Source organism: Stylophora pistillata, chromosome 5 (assembly GCF_964205215.1).
Source record: "Stylophora pistillata chromosome 5, jaStyPist1.2, whole genome shotgun sequence".
NCBI lineage: Eukaryota > Metazoa > Cnidaria > Anthozoa > Scleractinia > Pocilloporidae > Stylophora > Stylophora pistillata.
The window spans coordinates 26321866-26345267 of NC_142523.1; the positions used below are offsets into that span (position 1 = coordinate 26321866).

General features: G+C 37.7%; 1 protein-coding gene and 1 non-coding gene across 2 annotated transcripts; one reads left to right on the forward strand and one right to left on the reverse strand.

Annotated features, from left to right (window-relative positions):
• Positions 1-15812: 15812 nt before the first annotated feature.
• Positions 15813-16830, reverse strand: LOC148731105 (uncharacterized). The gene has a single exon (XM_088760057.1). The coding sequence runs from the start codon at positions 16820-16822 to the stop codon at positions 15935-15937; it is 888 nt and encodes a 295-aa protein (XP_088616183.1). The 5' UTR covers positions 16823-16830; the 3' UTR covers positions 15813-15934.
• Positions 16831-20764: 3934 nt separating this feature from the next.
• Trnan-auu (transfer RNA asparagine (anticodon AUU)) lies at positions 20765-20837 on the forward strand. Its single transcript has one exon. It is a non-coding gene; the product is annotated as a tRNA-Asn (tRNA).
• The last annotated feature ends 2565 nt before the right edge of the window (positions 20838-23402 follow it).

Below are 23402 nucleotides of genomic sequence, written 5' to 3' on the forward strand. Positions count from 1 at the left end.
ACTGTTTTTCATTTCTGTAGTGCTGGTCACGTCTAGATACTTATAAATGTGTTGCACAACCATTGTAATCAGCACACTCGCACAAGCACCCAGAAATGCGCACGCACAAACATGTAACTACTCGGTACCACCAGCACACATACGACCTACTTAAATTTGAAAACGTTACGCTTTTGAATGATTACACTTTGGATTGAAAACTAAACTTTTTCAAATGGGATCATGTTCACGCTGCTGACATATGCTATCCCGTCAGAAACAAAAGAGAGAAAACTGAATTACTTCTCTAATGTTTGTTCAAAAAGGTGCCAAATAATTGCTACTCACAAATATTTTAACCAATATTGCTCAGCGAAGAAATCTTCAGATAAGTTCTTTAAGTTGTTATTTCCCAGCCACCTGTAAAACACATTAAGTTAAATACCCGTTAGTATCAGAAAGAATTTCATTCCTTCTACTGACTAGAACTTGCAAAATGCGCAGCTGTTTGCCTAAGGCTTGTTCTCGATGGACAGAGGAACATGAACGGATTAAACCTGAGGCCGGTTAACATGGAATTGTTTTGGAATGAATTATCTCACGTCTAAATGATATGCCATTCAAATTGATAGAAAGGATCTTTTTCTCCCTAATTATTAACTATGTTGTTAAAGAGGATTTATACAGGTACCCGATGTTTTTCAAATGCAGTAATTTGTTAGTATTTTATTCCGATTTTCAAAATTCATTAAAAAGCAAATAACTTACAGATCATTTAGCCTGTAGCCCTTGAAGAGATCACTTGGAAGAGTCTCCAGTTTGTTGAAGTCCAGAGTTCTTTTATAAAAAGATAAATTTATTTTCTCTACGTTCCTCGATTACTCAGTTGAGAGTGTACGATTCTCTTTTGATCTTGTCCACAGATGTAAAACAAAATAGAGACAAACTGTGGTTGCACACCAAAGTTAACATTGAAAGTAACAAGAATAAAGATTTTTGAAAAAAAAATTTAGACATTTCTCAGCAATGCAAGTGAAACGAACTCATTACAGCGTACATTGATGATCTAAAAGAAGGAAGATTCAAGTGAATTTCAAATTAGTCTAACTATGTTACAGAGAACAGTTTGATGGTCAACAACACTCATTAACAATTATCAGTTATATATAAGTTGATTAATTCTGTCCTATTAAACTTTGCTTATTGTTTTGGTATGATTCGTTTTCGGCCAATAGCCCTATTGTTCGTTATCCTCTGAGACCTATACCGGATGCTTTAGATCGCGCCTGGCAGGCATCGAGTTCGGGCAAGAATAAATTCGGCGCAACAATTTTTGCCTCGGGATAGTATCCTTGGGAATTTATGTAGCCCAAGAGATTTGAAGTAAGAAATATTGTGGGAGAGAGAAAAGTGATTGACTGCCACTAAGCAAAGGGCACCGCTGATCTCATAGTTTTTGTTGTTACGACCACTTTCTTTTTCGTCTTCTCTAACTTGCTCAGTTTAGGGCTCCAATTTGGATTTTTGGTATTTGAAGAAGGTTCAGAATGCATTACATTCCCTGGAAGTGAAAACCGCCAGTTAAACCACAAACTAAACATCCTCAATTAATACTGCGAGAAAACCGTGGTTACCTCCAGCTTAATATCATAAGTTGACTCAATAGCATTATGATGCGTTATAAACTTTCAGTTATTTTTTAAGAAAAGAAATCGAGAAAGAGAGTCCTTTTGATTATTCCGAAGGCGCCAAACAGAGAAACCTAAGGAAATTATTGTTGCACTCACTTTCCTAATAGGACACTAAATCTTTCTTGAATTTTTAAAAGTTTTTTAAAAGTTGTTTAAAAGTTTCAATGAACTATTTGCAGTTCACTCTTCGGAAGAATTTTTGATCGGCTTAATACCATGATATTAACCAAGAGTTGATTATGTGTGTCTGAGAGCTGGGTTTTTCTCTTTATAAAGCGCAAGACTAGCCAATCACAATTTACTTCCTAATGAGTGAAACTTCTTATCATGTTCAATGCTGATACATCGTGAAATTGCAGTTTTCAAATCACAAACTCGACCATCGTTTAGAAATCTGACCAAAAATATATTCAGAAAAAGATGCAAATGTAGAGTCATTATTTAAGTGCTGTGCTCGCTCTGCGAGTTCAATTTTAAAACTCGAGCAACAGGTACGTCACTGCGTAAGCGGCTTAGAGCAGAGCTACTCAAATAATTTACTCACAGCCAACTATAGAAATTGAACATCTAAGAGCTTTTTAAAGGAGCTACAGAAATCCAGTAGCGATGTAACCACCATTAAACAAGTAGCCTATTCATTTTGTGGCGCACAAGGATGGAAACAACCCACTTTCACCTTGAAAATAGACAGTTTTCTTTCCAAAAGTTAGGACCACATCTTTCTCAACTTCATGTGCTACCAGCTAAAACTCTTTAATTCGAGGAATGTAAGTCTACGCTGAGCACGCCTCGCCCGCTGCCAGTTCCAATTCATGAATCCTTCACAGTATGGCGACCACAAATTTACAAGTACAGTCATCGCCATTTCTTTTGAACAATTTTATGGTTCAAGAATCACCAACATATTTAAACTAAAACTACTCAAATTATCCTAGGATTGGCGGTGCAAAAGTGTTCATATTCCCACTCAGTATCTCGGAGGAGGATATGTTGCTATATGTATTTCAGAGCTGTAGATTTGGTAGAACTACTGATCTAGAATGGAGTAAGAATCCAAAGCCACAGAACTTACAGGTTTTCAAGGTATTTCCTCCCCGAATATACAGGGGGTAGTTGGTCAGAGGAGAAGTTCTTTATGTTGTTGTTGTTCAGGAAACTGCGTCCATTTGGAAAGAGGGAAAAAACAAGAGGTTGATTTCCTTGTATGCTGCTATTTCACTCTTACAAGATAACAACTGAGAAATGTGACAACATCAGACATCTTTCTGAACGCTTCGTACAACAGGAATTAACAACTGCTCTTGGAGAGATTTTCCTTAAACTAAGGCGTAAATGACTGGAACGCGAGCTCTGTCTGTTTTGGCTTTTCTCCTGCCAAAGAAAAGAGACTGATGGGAATCCATTTTTAGAATGCATCCTCGCGATGAAAATGTTGCCTCTCTATTTTAACATAATAATATCTGCCGCACTCAGTTTCAATTTACTTTTATCACTACTTAATTTACTTCTGTGTTTTAAAAAGTTCACTTTTTATTGATGTTTTGCCACGTTATATAACACATGCCAATATAAAACTATATCCTTTTCTTAATGTCTTTGAATCAGTTGGTAATTAGGAGGTCGAACAGATTAGTGATGGAAACAGACCAATCAAAATGGACTAGAATCCATTTACAAAAGAAGTTTACGGGAGAAATGTCTGAAGAATAGTATTTGGAAAAGCTGGAAATAAACTGCTAAGTGGTTTGAATTCTCTGTTATCTAACTGGGAAAAGAACGTTCTCCAGGTATCCGTCTTCTTGAAATTTACAGAATTAATGTCAGGTAAAGACCTTTGCGATTTAAAAAGGATGATCCCCATAAAATTATTTATTATCTGTCGGACCTCGCCAAAAAATGCAAAAGGGGAGCCTAAACTTTCCTTCGACCATATCTGCTTCACCAAAATATCAAAATGACCATAGATATTTCTTTCATGTTGAGGTTTCAAATTGCCTCTATACTTGTTTCCTAACAGGGCGTGGCGTTGAACTCAGAAAAGCGATGGAAAAACATCAAAATTTTAAAGTTACACAGCGCTGCATGTTGCCAAGAACTAGTACCAACTAGCACTTTATGACCTTCAAGTAATTTATAGTTGAAGTGGAAACCTGAAAAAGCTTTATTGCGCAACTACTTTATAATCGGATCTGTCTACCCAAGCGGGTGGTCTACAAGTTTTGAACCACCGTGAACGACAGATATCTTAAATAGAATGAACGCAGGAATTTCTGTGTCAATAAACGATGTCATAACTCTCTCATACAGACTTAATTGGCTCATTTGATAATATGGTTATCGTATGTCCAAACAATAAACACAAAGTATCCGTCCTAGTAACCACATTGGCGCAATAAAGAGAGACAAAACAAAACAAAATGAAACAAACGAAAACACTCCTCTGCTCAACGTGAACTCTCCTTTTTTTTCCTACCTGTTGCACTTTTAAAAGATATGTTAAAAAGTTATCGCTCTAGATGGAAAAATTTAAACCGCGGTCAATATCGGTTTTTAGCCAGCGAAATAACTCAATTTGGTTTAAACCAGTCCTTTTGAGATATATCCATGAAATAAAAAGTTATTTTTACAAAAATCACGCGAGTAGAGTTAGTTAAGGTGAGAAGATGATTTATAACCCTATAGCAAGTGAAACAAACGTTTACTCACAGTTCGTAAATATACGGACAATGATGAAGGCTCCTCAAGGTAACTTTTCCAGTTGGTTGTAGGACAAGTCACTACACCAGAATGAATAAGGAAAATCCAATATTAGGAGATATAGGGGATGTGAGATTCGAAGACTGAAGAAAAAAGTCGTTTGAAACGAGCTTCTATAGATCATATATCATGGGAAATTGGCTGTATCCAAATCTTGAAATGCAAGAAAGTGATGCAAGAGGAACAGAAAAATTGATGAGAATTTATTCATTATAATCAAGTGAATGAGGGCAACAAGGGTAAAAAATAGGCTGCGTTGGCTATGATTTAGTTATAATGAAATATATCGCTGGAGTATGGTATGCTGGTGAGCAGCCGAATGAGAATACGCAACATGATTTCAATGAAAGTAAAATTAAGAATAAACAAGACCGCCATATTGCCATATCTGACAAACTGCAGCCTCGTTTGGCACTTTTGCAGAGGCTCAGATCAAAGAAAGCTTGAGAGGGTCAATGAATATCGTCTGCGAGCTGTATTTTGTGATTAGAAATCGTCATATGGCAAGTTACTAACACGTGCACGGATGACTAGTCTTTACAAAAGACGCCTGCAGTATATTGCAATCCTCATGTATAAAGTGAAAGATAAGTTAACAGCTTTGAATGTTATCTTTTCAGCGTATCATAGATTAGTTATAATCGACGAAATTCAGACTTCTTCATCCCTAGGTTCAATATTGTAAAATATGGCAAGCACTCCATTTGATACATTGGACCACTCTTATGGTCCAAACTGTCTAAGAAGGATAGGGCCCTAGCATCGTTATCGGCCTTTAAAGTCTTATAGTTGAGAATAAATGTTCAAATTGTTACCTGTGTAACACTTGAGACTCTACTTATTAAGTTCATCTTTCGCTTACTTTCAGATTTTTTATATTACATTGTAAACCATTTTATTGTCATCGTTATTATTTATTTTATATACAGATTTAATATTTTAATGCTATTAATGAATTTTTTATAGTAAATATTCTACTTTAAATATTATCAAATGTAACCTTAAGCTTTATATAGATTTTATTAACTAGGTGTCCCCGATTAGTAGGTCACTTGTGGCCAGCTAGAAGAGTTTGACACATTAATAAAGTTGATTGATTGAAGTGTTATTTATTGAAGTATACTACGCTGCAGGCTACCTATAGCCAGCTAGATTGAGAGAAAGAAAAGTTCCAATTTACAAAGACGCAACTGAAAGGAAAAAAAGAAAAAAACAGGACGAGTCGAATGACTTAAGATGACTGCTCTCTCTTCAACCCCTCACCCCATTTTCCCTCATTTTTCAAAGGTTTTCTTCGCTTCGATCTTTAATACTCCTTGTACTGTTACTGCAACCCAGAAATCCTGTATTCTTTGATATTCTATGAATATTCTATTCCTCTCCCAGCTTGAAAGGTCACCAATATACGTGGTATGGTACGCTTTACCACCTGTGAATTCCCACACCAATCAGTTGACTCTGGATCACCCACAAGTCCCGGTAAGTTATTTGTGATAAAAGTTGTGTAGAGTCAGAAACATATCACACGTTTTCGAGATATTTTATTTGGTCCAAAAGTTAACGCTTACAGCTTGTATTGATAATTTAATATGATATTTCCAAAGAAATAAGCCTGGGATGGCTGAGCTATATGTCACATTGGAAGCAATGATATATATATTTTGAATTAATTTTGTTGTCAAAACTGGTCATTGAGAATGACCCAGCGATGTGATAGTTTTTAATGAAAACTGAACCCAGGCAACTATCTTCCCTTCTTCCATATCATAGATACGAGAGAGTTTTGTGTGGATTGTAAGGATTGGAGTAAATCAGATTAATACAAATGCGAATGATTGCAGCATATGCCGCACTAATTAACATCTATTCACCAAAGTTTGACTAGCCAATCAGAGCGCGCCTTCAACGCTATCCACTGTTTAAGTATATACTAATTGCTACTAATTAGAGGCAGAGTTGCTAGGGTTTACTAGTCCTTCCAAAAACATGCCTCAGGAAGTCCACACTCGAGATGAAGTAAAGGTATCAGTATTGACAATAACTTTTTTAAAAGTGCGTTACCCTCGCTCTGGAAGTCTCAGCATATAAATTGTGAGATTCTTTGTCTTCGGTGATCGAGATTGCTTACTGCAGTATTCAGCAAGCACCAACTAAAACATGCAAAAATCATGCGAGCAATATTGGTATGTTCCGTGCTCTTTCACCCAGGAATGTTTGACAAAGCAATTTTTCAGTTACTTCAGTTAGGAAAACTGGAAGTTGAATCATCGTGCTTCAACAGTCCAGAACAACTACCAGGCTCTAGCTTTTTGTACATTGTTCATAATGCACGCAAATATAATACAAGCCTTTTCACCGGAGGGTATATAGAAGATCTAGAGTGCATTCTTAAAGTAAGGGTCATACGAAAATTGGAGAAGGCTTTACACGAATTCTATATAAGGTATATGCTTAACTTTTTAAATTTAGCATTTATATTAAGATCGGCCTGTGGCGAATTGTTTTTTAATAAATTTTCCACTACTTTAGGGGTCTTTTTTCAAAATTCCTCTTCTGGACATTTTATTTCATATAGAAAATGGTGTCTGAGAGATTTTACTTTTATCCTTTGATAAAGTTTATCAATATTCAAAGAAGTGCTAATGAAACAGTTCTAATATAGGGTCCTAAAGATGGTTTTAACGCAAAACGCACACTATAGAATAAGGAAGCGGTAGTGATCTACACTCGTCCTTTGGTTTCCAGTCACCTCGAATAAGAAAATGCATAATTAAGTTACTCATACTCGTTGTTGCGTACACTGAATAAGCTGACTTCTAGTTCCCTCATCTCTAGTTAGTCATTATTGAGGGAGGGTATTCCTTCACACGTGGACGTCCCGTTTCAGTGAGACAACTTTAAAAGATACAGGGACCTCGGAGTAAAGTGACGTTTGAGGCTCCGAGTGGATTGTTTAAGTATGGGATTACCAAGGATTATTGCTCACTATTTCAAGATTACAGAATAGAGCCCGAGTCTTATTTAAGGTGTTAATCCACACCAGGTATAATGGAACATGTTTCCTGTTGTATTTTCAGTTTTCAGTGTCTGTTAGTTTGAAAAAGCCTCGGATGCTGATGTATTTTCAAATCAGTAAGACTTAAAGCAAGGCTTTTCGTGGACTCTGCAACATCAGCCAGGGCAGAAAATATCTCTCTAATGCAATGGACAAAGACACCGGTCTTCGCTTTTGTATCTCCGCACCTTTATCACAGCAACTCACTTCCTCTTGTTCTACCTAAATATCAATTTGATCGTTTATAGCAAGTTCAGAATTCCACAGCTGGGGTGATTTTCCAGATTACGAGCTTTGAACACATTACACCGGCTCTCATGGACCTACACTTGCTTCCTGTATCATTGAGAGTTAAGTTTAAAATTTGCTTCATTCTGTTTCTAAGTCGTTAAACAATCTAAGATATCTAAAGCCTGCCTCCAACTATGCTCTTCATTAGTCTACACAATCTCTTCTGTCTGTTCCACGGTCACGTGCTCTAGACTTGGGGACCGCGCTTTTCCTCATGCTGCTCCTGCCTTATGGTACTCGTTGCCATGCGTTAGCAATCAGATCCTTAGCCGCCTAGCTACTTTTAAGAAAAAAGTCAAAACGTTTTTTTTATGAAAGCGTTCAGCACTAATTTATGGTACACGATAAAACGCGTTTGAACATGCGCATAGTTTTTGCGTTATTAAAATGTTTTTTATTTCATTATTATTTTTATTAATTTATCTGCAAGAACCCATTTTCGATACGGGCAAAACAAAGCTCATCCGAACCCAAGTCTAAGTTTCATCCATTCCTTCTTCTTTTCCTTCTTCTTTTTCTTTCCTTTTAATGGTTTGTAGATGCGCCAGTTGACACGTGCAGGTTGTCTGCAACTTTATAATTTGGTGATTAGTTACGCCGCCGATAAACTACTTTTGATACCACATGAATTCTCTTCCTGTTTGCTCAATAAAGTGTCGTTCCTAGTCTTTTACAACGCTGGTGACATGGCTAAAACTGCAAAGCTGACCTCAGGCAATTTTCTTTCCTCTGGATATTGTCTATCTGATACCAATGCGCGGGAAAGGATTGCCTAACTGTAACTCTTTTTTTGTGAAAACACCGTTTTACAGGAGAGGTTTTGGAAATTGCTCGCTCCGAGGATCAACGATGTCGATAGCGTCATGTCTTTATACCGTGTAAATAGAATAATTTTGTTATGCCGTTACCATGGCAATCAGCCGCAAAACATAGTCCCTCTGTGTAGCTGTATGTTACAATGTGCCAGGGTCCTCTATATGCTAAAGTTCATTTCAGATTCCAGACTGTTGAGTTTTTTAGGCCTTCAGGATGCTGATACAACCATCTTACACACTGAAACACACGCTCCTGTTCGCAGGTTAAATATTTCGTTTATAGCGAGATAGATTTCGTCGAAGTTAGAGGAAACAACCAAATTTGAAGAAAGGTGTATCATGACACTTCCCAATTTGGTGTATCATGACACTTCCCAATTTGGTCATGCCATGTGCTTAGTGATCGCTTGTTGAATGTGCGTGAATCTGTAGAAAGGAAGCCCTTAAGGATGCTCGACAGGGTTTTTTTGACCGCGCGGAGAATGAATTCCAAGATACACGCAAGCAAATTACTCGCAAGAGTAATAAGTGATGGCTCGCGCGATCAGATCCGCGGCCGAGTTGTAAACAAACATTGCCGCCATGAGTGTTTAAAAATTGCCGGTTACCTCTATTGTTTCCAGCACAAGTGGTTGTTTGAGAAACAAAAATGAAAAGTTTACTTCTTGAAAGTAGGTAGGAAAATGTTTTGATGGCAGGACTTTTGCCGAAAGTGGTCAAAAAAAGTTTATTTAACGAGCTAAAGGAGGATGGTGAAGTCAACACCCCATGAATAAAGTCGCGACGAGTGTATTCGGTACGTCTCACTTTGTTCCAAGAAAAATTTAAGTGAATACTTCTGATCGCTACGATTTGTTTCGCATTGAATTTGATTCCTAATAAAATGAAATGACCGAGAAATTTCCTAAACAACTCACCGGAAGATGAAAAGCAAAATGAAATCATTGTTGGATCCAGGATGGTAAACATTGAAAGTATGTTTTATGAACGGAAATGGAGAAGTATAAATGTTGCCATAAAAAAAAAAAAACATTTTTCAGTAAACAAGAGATCGTAAAAATGTAGATGAGACTTTAATTCTAATTCAACTAGAAACGGTAAAATTAAAATAAAATATTCATCTTAAACTTGTGAGAAAGATTGTTGATATTTCAATCGATAAACTGTAAATTACAACTGCGAAAATGCAAACTCGGATTTGTTAAGAAAACATTGCAAAATTTTTTTTGTTTTCCATTTAAAACGGAATAATGAAAGTTCACGGCCATGACAGTGGCAAAGAGAAAAAAAGGAAAATGAAGCCAAGGCTTGTTCATACCTCTAGTACCTTGAAAAATATAGAAATTCACGAAATATGTAACGACCAACAAATTACTGTTGTATATGAAACCCTGATTTCCGCTTAGTTTGACGCTCATGACAATCTGGAAGACGTCAAAGCAAATTCTTTCAGTAACTCTAAATTGTTTTCACTCCTCCACTTCAAATTTCACACAAACAATTATACGGTCAATCATGGCAAATGTGCATCGCCGAATGAAGCCTTCGATCAAGCCATCTTCTCGGAACAACGACAGGATACCATCCAGACGTCTAATGGAAAGCTTCATCTTTCGACAAACATGGTCCAGAAGCTGGCAGAGCCTGGTTTGTCTCATGTTACACTACAATCTCTGTACGAGAAACTCAACATTAACGGTCTAAATGTCGTACTGGCATTGGCGCCACCTTCAAAATCAACTTGTCATCATATATCGAATTCCGCAAGAGAATTCTCTCCAGAATGTTCTTACATTTCCAACTGTCGTAACGATAAGCAGTCTGAGTCTCAAATGATGACTTATTTTTCAGGAATGTATAAAATCACGAAACAATGTGAATCTATCTTCAGGATGTACGATTTTTTCCACGCTGAGGGCATCCACCGATTAATCGCGCGGACAGGGACTCATCCTCGCGAAAATGAGCCCTGGAGTCAGCGGTATCGTTTAAAGCCCATGACCGGATATAAAAGTGTGAGCTAAAATTGTGAAAACAGGATATAAAGCTTGCTAAGTTGATGAACTAATATCTCGAAAATTAGTTCGGTGATCTTCCCTGATTTTTTGTGTACAAATTCTTTTCATCATTACGCATTCCTGTAGAAAGTTTTTGAAAAAATTTATCTAGCGGAAAATTTTTTACATTTTAAAACAGCAGTTTCCTATATAATTCAAGTTCTACTAGTTAGTTTTTTTTTTAAATCACGTATACAGATAGAGAATGTGATGATGTTAAACAAATTTAAAAAAAAAACCAAGGTCACCGACTTGGTTTCTGAGATATCTTTCAAAAACTGAGTTTTAGAAGGTCTTTCAGCACTACTGCACTGTTGCCATGGCAACAGATGATGCCTGACGCGCCCCCTTAAAATATTGCCCTAACATAGTGTTAAGCATATGTCAAGTCATTATCCCGATGATAAGTTTGATGGTCCTGATATCTTTTACTGATTGGCACTTGCTGTTAATTGTGGAAAACTTTTTCGAGCCTCCTTAAAGATTGAAACATGAAAGTGATAGATCATTTCCTATAAGTCGCCGTGCATGCAGGTGAATTAGAATTTTCTCAAAGAACGGTGAATCAAATCAAATCGTGCCAACCAACACCTTTTTGCTGACACTTAGCCCAGCGTAACCTTAGCGTTATATATCATAGTTATAAATCTCCTCAGTATCGCTTAGCTGTGCCTCGTCGATCTGTAATATTTTGGATTGTATGCGTTCCCTCAGTTTCTTGAACATTTAGTCATTTTCGTAACACCAGTCATTTTCAATTACCATGTACATGATCGCTTTGGCGTGACACTGTATTTCTTCGTAAAGTTTTTATCGGTCGCGCTCCAAATAGACGAGAATAGGACATATTTCGATATTTCTTCACATTTCTGTGCAGAAATATTAACATTCTGTTAACGTTCCGTTAACATTCTTTCTTTTGTAAGGACCTCTTGAGGTAATTGTTTGTACTGCTCTCAAGAAGTGTTTCATAAATTAGGCTTTCCTCAAAGTTCAAGGGTGTGCAGTCAAAATCTACTAACAAAATTCTTAATGTAATTGACAAAAATAATTGATAAGAGCGCAGTGTTAACTCATTTACTCTGAATGATCAACACGCGACTTCTTCATATAACTTCAAACCCTTCACAAAAGCTCACGAGTAATGAAGTTGCAACATATGAAAAATGGTTAAACTAGCTATGGAGGTTCAGTTGTGATTAGACATCGACATGAGGGAAGGTACCATATCAAAATCATTTGGATTGAAAAGCACTTCTAAGTTGTGTGTGCTAATTCAAAATACAGATGTATCTACCCTGTCAAGAGAAGTTTTTTCGACTCTGTAAATCCGTGTGCTTCCACAATTTTTCCGTTTTTCCGGAGATAGCGATGAAGATGGGAAAGGAATTCACTAGACTGAAATAACGAGAGGTAATTCAAATACAACGGAGTCAGTTCACTTTTTTTCGCTTTTGCAAATTGGACTGTCATCATCTATTAAAGTAACTTATGAAATCAACAAGATCGTTCATTTGAGGCTCCATTTACCTTTAAAAGCTATTATAAGTCCTTTATCGAGCTCAAGTGATGTTTCGCCATACCTCGCCGTAGCGTGCAGTGCGCTCTTTGTCATATATTGTCTGAGATCCCAAGATCACGGCCGACATATACCGAACAGGCGGTGTGGTTATCACTTCTAGTGATAGTCATATCCAGTGTATGGTTACAATCAGTGATCGCTTCCGACAGTTCTACGTTCATGAAGACGTGGCTCTCGAAACTACAAAACTCCGTCAAAATCACCTTTCTAAGATGCCTTTTACACACCAAACGAGAAATACGATACTTTTTTATCGATTGCTCTCGCCTTGATGAATCCTGAAATAAGTACCGACTTTCTTCACATAAGAAGGATTGTTTTCAGACAAATTCAAGCATCGGGATTCAATAATCCAGAACAACCAGACTCTAACCTGTTGCATATAACTCGCACTGTGAACGTTTATGGTGCAGACTTTCTCTACAGAGGTAAGCTTGGAATACACAGGTAAGGATGGACTCTAACGTTAATAAATTTCAGTTCACTATGATTTCCTATCTCATTTGAGACAGGTGACATTGATGGATTAGGTTTAAGGGAAGATCTTTTCGATGAATATAAAGTGGGATCCTCCATACAACTAGCCAAGATAAAACTCTTTGGTAGAAGTATGCTATAGACAGATAATTGAGGATTTTTCAGGATTAGTGCAACAAAAAGGAAAAGTGAAAATTTAGACTTTTATGATTTTTGAAATATCCAAAAAAAACTATATGTCAGCGTAAAGAGTGGTATTTCGCTGGCAACAATCAGATTGCCGCATTTTTGTTCTGTCACAAACCAATCAGACTACCGCATTAGGGTATGAATCACGTACCAACTAGATCACAGCTTTGGGGTGTGCTTGCACAATTCAGAATGCTGTTCCTCATGCCTATCGTATCAGGAAATTAAGGTACCAGGGTAGGTTGCGATGAAATCAACCCAACATTGACACACACCAAGAGTGATATTAACAAGAATCGTGAGCTCATCTACCCAGTGTAATGGTTCATGTCCTTCGTGAGGAATTTTTCGACGTGACCGGTCAAGATTAGAAAGGTCGTCAGGCCAGAATTTGTCCACCATTAGTACAAGTAAAAACGTGTTTTGTGCACTGGTCCTTGACTAATAGTGCAGACAACATTTTGGAAGGGCTAGTTTTGCTGACTCAGGTAAAAGTTGCGAAAAGCATTTGCATAAACCATATTTGATTGTTAATGTTATTTTTGCCTCGTGGTTGCTCTTGCTGCAAAGGGCAAAAAGACCAGCAAGTTATTTCTAATTTCTGCATTAACTGCCTTGCTAATATCCGTTTTTTTGCCTCTGAAAGTTCTCCTTGAACTAAATATTGTACTTTCTCGCTACAATTACGTGTTTATTTTTTACCCGCCACTATGCACAGGACCGTCTTAGATGAAAGGCCATCTTCCAGTAAACATCGTAGGTTTTATGACACATTTTTCTTTTGATTTGTGTCCATTTTTCTCTTGAGAAGGTCACTTTGTTTATTCATATAATATGAATATACCCAACGTGAGCAACTAATTCTGAGTGGTACAAGCGAGTTGATTATTAAAGGAAAAGATAACCCCCGCAGGCTGTAAGAAGTCTTAATGTGGTTTACGTCGGCAGTCAAGATTAATGAAAACCTTATTCTCTCTAACTTTTAAAATTATCTCAGCCTTTGCTAGTCTTCAAAGGTGAAACGGTCAAGACGGACTAATTCTGGGACTCAGCTAGATGTTTTCGCTGGATTGCTGATTTAGGGTTACTGTCAACATGAGAGGGTGCCCACCCGGAAACATCGTCCCACGTGCTCTTCTATACAATAAACCATGATGCCTACATACGTAAACTTTATCTATACTCGAGTTTTAGAGTAGCTATATATAGGTAATATGTAAATATAAAGGTAATCTATAAATATATGTATACAAAATAGTGATAATAACGATAATGATGATAAAAAAACACATAAAACTAAGGAAAAAAATATTATTTACAAATTCTAAATCTTAGGTTTAAGGATGTCATGAAAAAAAAATCCACTTAAAGGTAACATCCTGAATTTGGTTTTAAACTCTGCAAAGAAACTATTACGAAAATAGTCTGGCAGTGCATTCCACTGCTTAGCTGAGAAGTAAGAAAAGGAATTAAGACCGAAGGTAGTTGTTTTAGGTTTACTAAGTGGAAGAATGTAGTTGCCACGAAGATTATAGGAAGAGGACTGGAGTGAAAACATATTCTTCATACAGGCAGGAAAATCAGCGAAAAAAAAAAAACTATTAAGTAACAGTATGCATGAGGAAGTTCTGAACGCGCTTGCAAAACTAAGGCTTATAGCATATAGATTTTAAAAATAACAAGAGTTTTGAAGGTTTTTTTTTTGGTACGGCACGTGAAAACCTAATAAAACTGACTGCGTTTGTTTAATTGAATTACCAGCCTTTAAGCTTTCACGGACATCCAAACAAACTAAACTGTATACCTTAGCAGATGAAAGGCTAAAAAAGATGTGAGGCTTTTTTGATATTCCTATTGGTTCAAGAGAGAATCCATCAATAGTGAAGTCGGACAAAAGAAAATATTTCCACCAATATTCCAGCCAATACTCGTCAAAATCTGAAAAACTACATAGACTTTGAATTCGTTAACTGAAACAAACATCAGAGAAATTTCTAAAATCATAACATTTTAGTAACATTTATTAACATTTTATTTTAACATTTTATATAAACCGGGTGGAGCGTTTATATAGCCTCATCTGAGGAACCGCTCGAGGAATCAGATTGCTGGAAACTCTTTGCTCAGCTCTGAAATTATACTAAAAGGTGTTAATCTATACCAGGCATTATGGAATATGATTCCTGTTGTACTTTCACTTTTCAGTGTTTGAGAGACCAAAATGCTTCAGAAGCTGATGGATTTTCATATCGGTAAGATCTCAAGCAAGGCTTTTCGTGGACTCTGCAAGCATCAGACAAAATAAAAAATTCTTCTCTCAGTGTGCAATCGACAAAGACACTGATCCACGCTTTTGTATCTTTGCAACTTAATTACTGTAACTCACTTCTTTTTGTTCTAGCTAAATATCAGTTTGATCGTTTACAGAAAGTTCAGAACGCCACAGCTGGGATCATTTTCTAGATTACGAAATTTGAACACATTACACCGGCTCTCACAGACCTACACTTGCTACCTGTATCGTTCAGAGTTCAATTGAAAGTCTGCTTCTGTCTGTCCTCAAGTCACTAGACAATCTGAGATCTGTTATCTCTAAAACCTGCCCCATTTATGCTCTTCGCTTGTCTACACAATATCTTCTGTTCATTCCACGGTCATCTGCTCTAGACTTGGGAACCGCGTTTTTGCTCATGCTGCTCCTGCCTTATGGCACTCGTTGCCATGCGTTACCAATCAGATCCTTTAGGCACCTAGCTACTTTTCAGAAAGAACTCAAAACCGTTCAGTTTTTAGGAAAGCATCCAGTACCAGTTTATAATGCACGATAAAGCGCTTTAAATGTATGCATAGTTTTTAGCGTTATTTAAATGTTTTTTTTTTGGTTTCTTATCAATAAAGATTTAGAAATGCAAAGACTAGCAAAAACTAACGATAAAAACCGACGTTTCGGGGTCATCATGACGCCATTGTCAAGGAGAAATAAAAAATGAAGTTTGTGGCAAGGTGTAACACTAAATTAGCATAAATATGTTACGAGTTAATTAAACAAATACTTTTGCGCGAATTGAATCGCTTTGCACGTTCAGAGTGGGTTTTAAGTCTCTGATGAAAAGCATTTCGTTCACCAAACAATCGAACTTGTTACTACACTTTTTCAGAATGCTAAAGCGTTTCAGTAGGTCTTTCGGGACTTCGCTGTGCCGTTCGTGGTAGTGTTTATATATTGAAGATGCCTTTCGTTTATGTCCATCCACGCGTGTGTGTAAGTGTCCGCGTGTATAGCCCACATAACCTGCATCACACAGGTCACATTGAAATTGATAAACGACGCGTTGTTGGTTGACAATCTGTGGCTTGATTTCTCGTACTTTAAGATCTTGGCCAACTTTGCGGCTAACAAATACTGGCTGGACAGTTGTCTGCACCTTCATGCTAAGATTCTTGAGCTCTTTCTTAACATAATTTGCTGATTCTTGATCTTTGAAAGGTATGACCACACGAACAATAGATATTGGTTCTTTGGGCGTCTGTGTGGGCTGCGTACCAACAATTCTTGATTGTAAGAAGGTGTTAATGGTAGAATTTACCAGGCGCTTCGGGTATTTAAGCCGTGCGAAAACTTTCTTTAGGCGATCACACTCATCAGAGAAATGGGCCCAGGAGGAAGATAATCGGTGTGCGCCATCCAGCATAGTTTTCAGCAGTCTCCGTTTGTAGCGATTGTCTGCATGGCTTTGGTAGTGTAATAGTAGGCCCGTGTTTGTTGGTTTCACATATACCTTGGTTTCAATCCGAGGTGCATGGTTGAGTAGTTCGGTGCCAAGGAAAGGAAGCTTGCTGTTCTTCTCCACCTCCATGGTGAATTTGACCGAAGTGTGGGCGCTGTTGAGGGTATGCAAGAAGGTAGTTGCTGTTGCTAGATCAGGCATTACAGTGAGTGTATGAAATTCCTAAGGTCGTCAGTTGGAGGTTCCACTCCCCTTCAAAGCAATTATTTGGGATGCGTTCCCATCTGTAACTATCTAAATATTGTCCATAAAATCAAGAGAGCTGTCGAAGCGCCGTGTCTCAGTGCAATTGTTTCCATCAGATTCTTTATCGAGTTCAAGTGATGTTTCGCTTTAGCTATAAATCGTAATAACGTGTTCTGCACTCTGTTATATATTGCCCGAGATCCCAAGATCGCGATCGACATGTACCGCACAAACGCTGTAGTTATCATTTCTAGTGAAGGTCATATCCAGTGTATGGTTACAATCAGTAATCGCTTCCGGCAATTCTACGTTCAATAAAACTTAGTTTTAGAAACTGCAAAACTCCATCAAAATCACCGTTATGATATTCTTTTTACAAATCAAGCGATAAATACGATACTTTTTTTATCGATTGCTCTCGTCTTGATAAAACCTGAAAAAGTGCTAACTTTCTCCACATAAAAACGATTGTTTTCAGGCAAATTTAAACATCGGGATTCAACAATCCAGAACTACCAGACTCTAAGCTGTTGCATGCAGTCCGTACTGCGAGCGTTTATAGTGCAGAGTTTCTTTCCAGAGGCATGGGGCTGAGGATGTAGAATTAGACCGGCGGTGTTTTATTTCTCGCCATAGATTGTTTTGTCCACCGAATTTACATTTTTCCTTTACAAAGAGTGGAATTCTGCGTGAAACTGCTTCAGTCCTTCCCATTGCTTTCATGGATGTTACAGTAGTAAATAATGAATAACGTTGGCACTTACAGTCTTTTGAGGCGCGAATTACTTCAGAAAACTCCATGAGATAGGTTCTTTAACTGATTATTGGACAAGACCCTGTAAACAAGAAATCAGTACATCGGATAGTTGGATTTGCATTGTTAGATAAAGCTTAGAACTTTGTAAGATTCCTACTGGGTGGAGGGGGCTCAAAAAGTTCCTGATTTGATTTTCACCTCAGAATACATAGGTAAGAATTGCCTTAAAGTGAACAAATATCAGTTAACATTGGTTTCCTTTCTCATCGGAGACAAATAACATCGGTCGATGAGGTTTGAAGGAAGGTTTCTTCGATGAATTCTGAAGTGAGACTCTTATCTTGGCTAGTTATTTGGAGAGTCTCACTTCAGAATTCATCGAAGAAACCTTCCTTCATCGACCGATGTTATTTGTCTCCGATGAGAAAGGAAACCAAAGTTAACTGATACTTGTTCACTTTAAGGCAATTCTTACCTATGTATTCTGAGGTGAAAATCAAATAAAACTCTTTGGCAGAAGTATATAGATAGATTATTCAAGATTTTTCTAGACTGGTGCAACAAAAGGTAATAGTTTAACCGGCTCTCCATTACCCTCCTCCCCTTCCCCCTCACTCGTGATCGACGACTTTTTGAATAAGCTACAATAATAAGTAAGTCGACAATGTGTTAAAGATCATAGTCCACTTTAAAAGCCTATCCCTCCTCTGTGAAATATTTTATTGCCACCACTTTCGCCAGAATGGTTACAATCCCATCAATAAAATTTACGTCACTGACAATGAAATTAAACCAACACTATCTAAGGCTTATCAAAAAGTTAATAACGGATTATTAGCTGATTCTGAATGGTCCAAGCGAGTCCGTTATTAAAGCAAAAGACCACACTTACTATCGGTTTACTGGTCTAATAACCCGCGCGGGGTGTAAGAACTCGTAAAGAGGTTTACGTCAGCGGTCAAAATTAAAGAAACCTTATGCTCTCTGATTTTCTCAGCCTTTGCTAGTCTTCTAAAGTTAAACAGTCAAGACAGACAAATACCTAGAATAAGCGAGTCTTTTTTTATCATAGGATTGCTGGTTTGAGCAAACAAGAGACTCCAACGTACTAATATTTGGGTTAGGACGGGGGTCAATCAGCCACAATTAAAAAAAAAGAGACAATGAAATTGCGGTGGTTTGGATTTTCCATTCTATAACCTTAAATAGAATGTGTTGCTCAATAAATGGCAATTGATGAAATTGTGAGAAGCACTTGAACAAACCCGGTCTAACATTTCAATAGATGTCACAGTCGGGTTATATTCGCATGGTACCCGAACTTAATTCTGACTGAGATATCGATCAAGATGGAAAAGGAATTAACTGGACTAACTACAATAGCTATTCCAATATTAATAATAATATCATTAATATTAGGAAAAAAAGATGAATAATAATATTATTCTAATACAACTGAATTCAACTTTTTTTCCTTTTAATCATCGGACTGCCATCATGTATTAAAGTAACTTATGAAATTCATAAGATCGTCGATTTGATTTTCAATCCACTCTAAAAAGCATTTATCTCGCATTGGGTCCAACTTATACGTCATAAGTGAAATCAAGAAGGCCTTCGAAGCTCCTTGTCGCATTGCAAGTGTTCCCATCAGGTACCTTATCGAGTCCAAGTGATATATTTCGCTTAAGCTATAGATCGCGATAACGTGCCTTGCGCTCTTAGTTATATTGCTGCAGAGACATGCCAGTGACATATATCGCAAGAAAATTACCTTTACGCTGTACTTTAAATCGTCTTAGTTGATCGTCTCTTACCGTTACATGAGCCGAGGTAATTTTTTGCCCTTTGCACTATAATCCTCATAAAGGTTTTATGATCGATTTTAATTTGACTCCCCTTCAAGAAGACTTTTTTATTGAGTTGCGGCACAAACGATGTTCACATTCCCCATGTAATGCACATTTTCGTGTAACCAATTGTATTTACTTAAGCTGGGAGGCCATTTCCACAACTATATATAAAATTCGAGTCCCTGAGTTGCCGAACAGAGCATTCTGATGAGCTTGAATGTTAATACCGTTCTAGACAGATTTTAAGGAAAATTTTCAACAGTATTGCGTAACGGTCAAAGATCCCAAGATCGCGGTCTACCTAAATATAAGTTTGAGCGTTTACAGAACGTTCCGAACGTTACATCTAGGAGGATTGTCCAGATTACGAAATTTGAACACATTACACCAGCTCTCATAGACCTGCACTTGCTTCCTGTAACATTCAGGGTTGAATTTAAAATCTGCTTCTTTCTGTTCTTCAGTCTTTAAACAATCTGAGATGTGTTATCTCTAAAACCTGCCTCCAACTATGTTCTTCGCTGGTCACCTGCTCTAGACTTGGGGACCGCGCTTTTTCTCATGCCGCTCCTGCCTTAAGGCAGTTGTTGCCGTGTGTTACCAATCAGATCCTTTAGCTGCGTAGCTACTTTTAAGAAACAACTCAAAACGTTTCTTTGTAGGAAACCGTTCGTTTCTAGTTTGTGATAAATAATAAACCGCTTTTAAACGTGCGTATAGTTTTTAGCGTTATTTAAATGTTTTTTTTCTTTTTTATGATACGAGCAGAACAAAGCTTATCAGGACCAAAGTCTGAGTTTCACCCCTTCCTGCCTTTTTTCCTTCTTCTTTTTCGTTCCTTTTAATGGATTCGTCGATGCGCCAGTTGACATGTGCCTTGCGTGAGGGTGCTTGTTTGCAACTTTATGATTTGGCGATTAGTTACTGGCGATGCAATGAAGATGCAATGAATATATGAACTTCATATATTCATTGCATCTCATTTATCACTTTCACGGGCTTATTATGAATCAACTTAACGGCCTGCACCCAGTTGGCTTGTTAGCTCAATAGGTAAAGCGCTGCACTAGTATCGCAGAGGTCAGTGGTTCGAGTCCCGTACAGGCTTGATTTTTTTTTCAGGTCTGATTTTCGCTATTGCATAAATAGCGCTATCTACTGCGAGGATCGCACATCATACGTATCTAATACCGCAGTTCAAAATATATGAACTTCATATATTCATGGCATCTCATTAATCACTTTCACGGGTTTATTACGAATCAACTTAATGGCCTGCTCCCAGTTGGCTTGTTAGCTCAATTGGTAGAGCGCTGCACTATTATCGCAGAGGTCAGTGGTTCGAGTCCCGTACAGGCCTGATTTTTTTCAGGTCTGATTTTCGCTATTGCATAAATAGCGCTATCTACTGCGAGGATCGCACATCATACGTATCTAATACCGCAGTTCAAAAAAAAAAAATATATGAACTTCACATATTCATTGCACCTCATTTGGCGATTAGTTACGCCGCTCATAAATTACTTACGATAGTGCATGGGTTCGCTTCCCGTTTATTTAACAGAAGTGCCGTTCCAAGTCTATTAGAACGCTGATGACATGGCTAAGGCTGCAAAGCTGACCTCAGACAATTTTTGTTCTTCTGGATATTGTCTATCCGATACCTAAATGTACATCTATTTATGAAAACACCGTTTCACAGGAGCGGGTTTGGAATTTGCTCGCTCCGTGGATGGGCAATGTCGATAGCGTCATGTCTTGTACAATGTACGAACAATTTTGTTATGCCGTTAACATGGTAATCAGCCCCAAACAATAGTCCTTTCTGATACAATGAATATATGAAGTTCATATATTTTGAACTGCGGTTGTAGATACGTATGATGCACGATCCTCGCAGTAGAGAGCGCTATTTATGCAATAGCGAAAATCAGACCTGAAAAAAAAAAAAAAAAAAAAAAGTCAGTGGTTCGAATCCCGTGCAGGCCTGATTTTTTACAGGTCTGATTTTCGCTATTGCATAAATAGCGCTCTCTACTGCGAGGATCGTGCATCATACGTAATAGTCCTTTCTCTCCGCGTAGCTCTGTGTTTCAGTGAGCCGAGGTCCCTATATGCCAAATGTCATTCCAGATCCCAGACTGTTGGATTTGAAGGCCTTAAGGATGCTATTACAACCCTTTTACACAATGACCCAGACACTTCTGTTTGCAGGTTGAACATTTTGTCCACAGCGAGATTTCGCCTAAGTTAGGAGGAAACAACCAAATTTAAATAAAAGGTATATCATGTGTGTGACTGACACTTCCCAATGTGGACATCCCATGTGCTTATTGATCACCCTTTGAATGTGAGGGAATCTGTAAGACTGAAATAACTCAGTTTATGATATACGATAAAGCGCTTTTAAATGTATGCATAGTTTTAAGCATTACTTAAATGTTTTTTGGTTTATTTTATTAATTATAAGAAAGAACCCATTTACGATACGGGCAGAACAAAGCTCATAAGAACCAAAGTTTGTTTCACCCTTTCCTGCTTCTTTTCCTTCTTCTTTTTCGCTCCTTTTAATGGATTTGTCGATGCGCCAGTTGATATGTGGTTGTCTGCAACTTTATAATTTGGCGATTAGTTACGCCGCCCATAAATTACTTTTGATACCGCATGAGTTCACTTCCACTTTACGCAATAAAAGTGCCGTTCCTAATCTGTTACAAAGCTGGTGACACGGTTAAAACTGCAAGACTGACCTCAGACAGTTTTCGTTCTTGCGGATATTGTCTATCCGATACCAATGCGCGAGAAAGGATTACCTAAATGTAACTCTTTTTTGTAAAAACACCGTTTCACAGGAGCGGGTGGGAAATTGCTCGCTCCGAGGATCGACAATGTCGATAGCGTCATGTTTCGTACAGTGTGAATAGAATAATACTGTTGTGCCGTTACCGTGGCAATCAGCCGCAAAAAATAGTCCTTTCATCTGTGTAGCTCTGTGTTACAATGCGCTGAGGTCCCCCAAATGCTAATGTTCATTCCAGATTTTAGACGGTTGGGCTTTTGACGCCTTCAGGATGCTGATACAACCATTTTACACACTGACCCATACGCTCCTGTTCGAAGGTTAAATATTTCGTTCATATCGAGACAGATTTCGTCGAAGTTAGGAGGAAATAATCAAATTTGAAGAAAAATTGACATTTCCCAATTTGGTTATGTTACGTGCTTACTGATCGCTTATTGAATGTGAGTGAATCTGTAGAAAGAAAGCCCTTAAAGATTGAAACATAAAAGCGATGAATCATTTCTTATAAGTCGCCATGCAGGTGAATTGGAATTTTCTCAAAGAACAGTGATTAGAATGAAATCGTGCCAACCAACGCCTTATTGCTGACACTTAGTCCAGCGTAACCTGAGCGTTATATATAAAAGCTATAAATCTCCTCAGTATCGCTTAAGCGTTCCTCGTCGAAATGTAATAGTTTGGATTGTATGGGCTGCCTCAGTTTCTTAAACTTTTAGTCATTTTCGTAAAACCAATCACTTTCAATCACTATGTACATTATCGCTTTGGCGTTACGCTGTATTTCTCCGTAAAGTTTTCATCGGTCGCGCTCCACAAATGACGAGAATAGGACATATTTCGATATTTCTTCACAATTCTGTACAGAAATTTTAGCATTTTGTTAACCTTCTGTTAACATTCTTTACCTCCTGAGGTAAATGTTTATACTGTTCCCTAGAAGTGTTTCATAAATTAGGCTTTCCTCAAAGTGCCAGGGTGTGCAGTCAAAATCAATTAACAAAATTCTTAACCTAATTAACAAAAATTACTGAAAAGGGTGCAGTGTTAACTCACTTATTCTTCGAATACTTGACACGCGACTTCCTCATATCATTTCAAACCCTTCATAAAAGCTCACGAGTA

Bases quoted from the DNA above. Each gene is read 5' to 3' on its own strand.
- LOC148731105 (XM_088760057.1), bottom strand. From the start codon at position 16,822: ATGCCTGATCTAGCAACAGCAACTACCTTCTTGCATACCCTCAACAGC.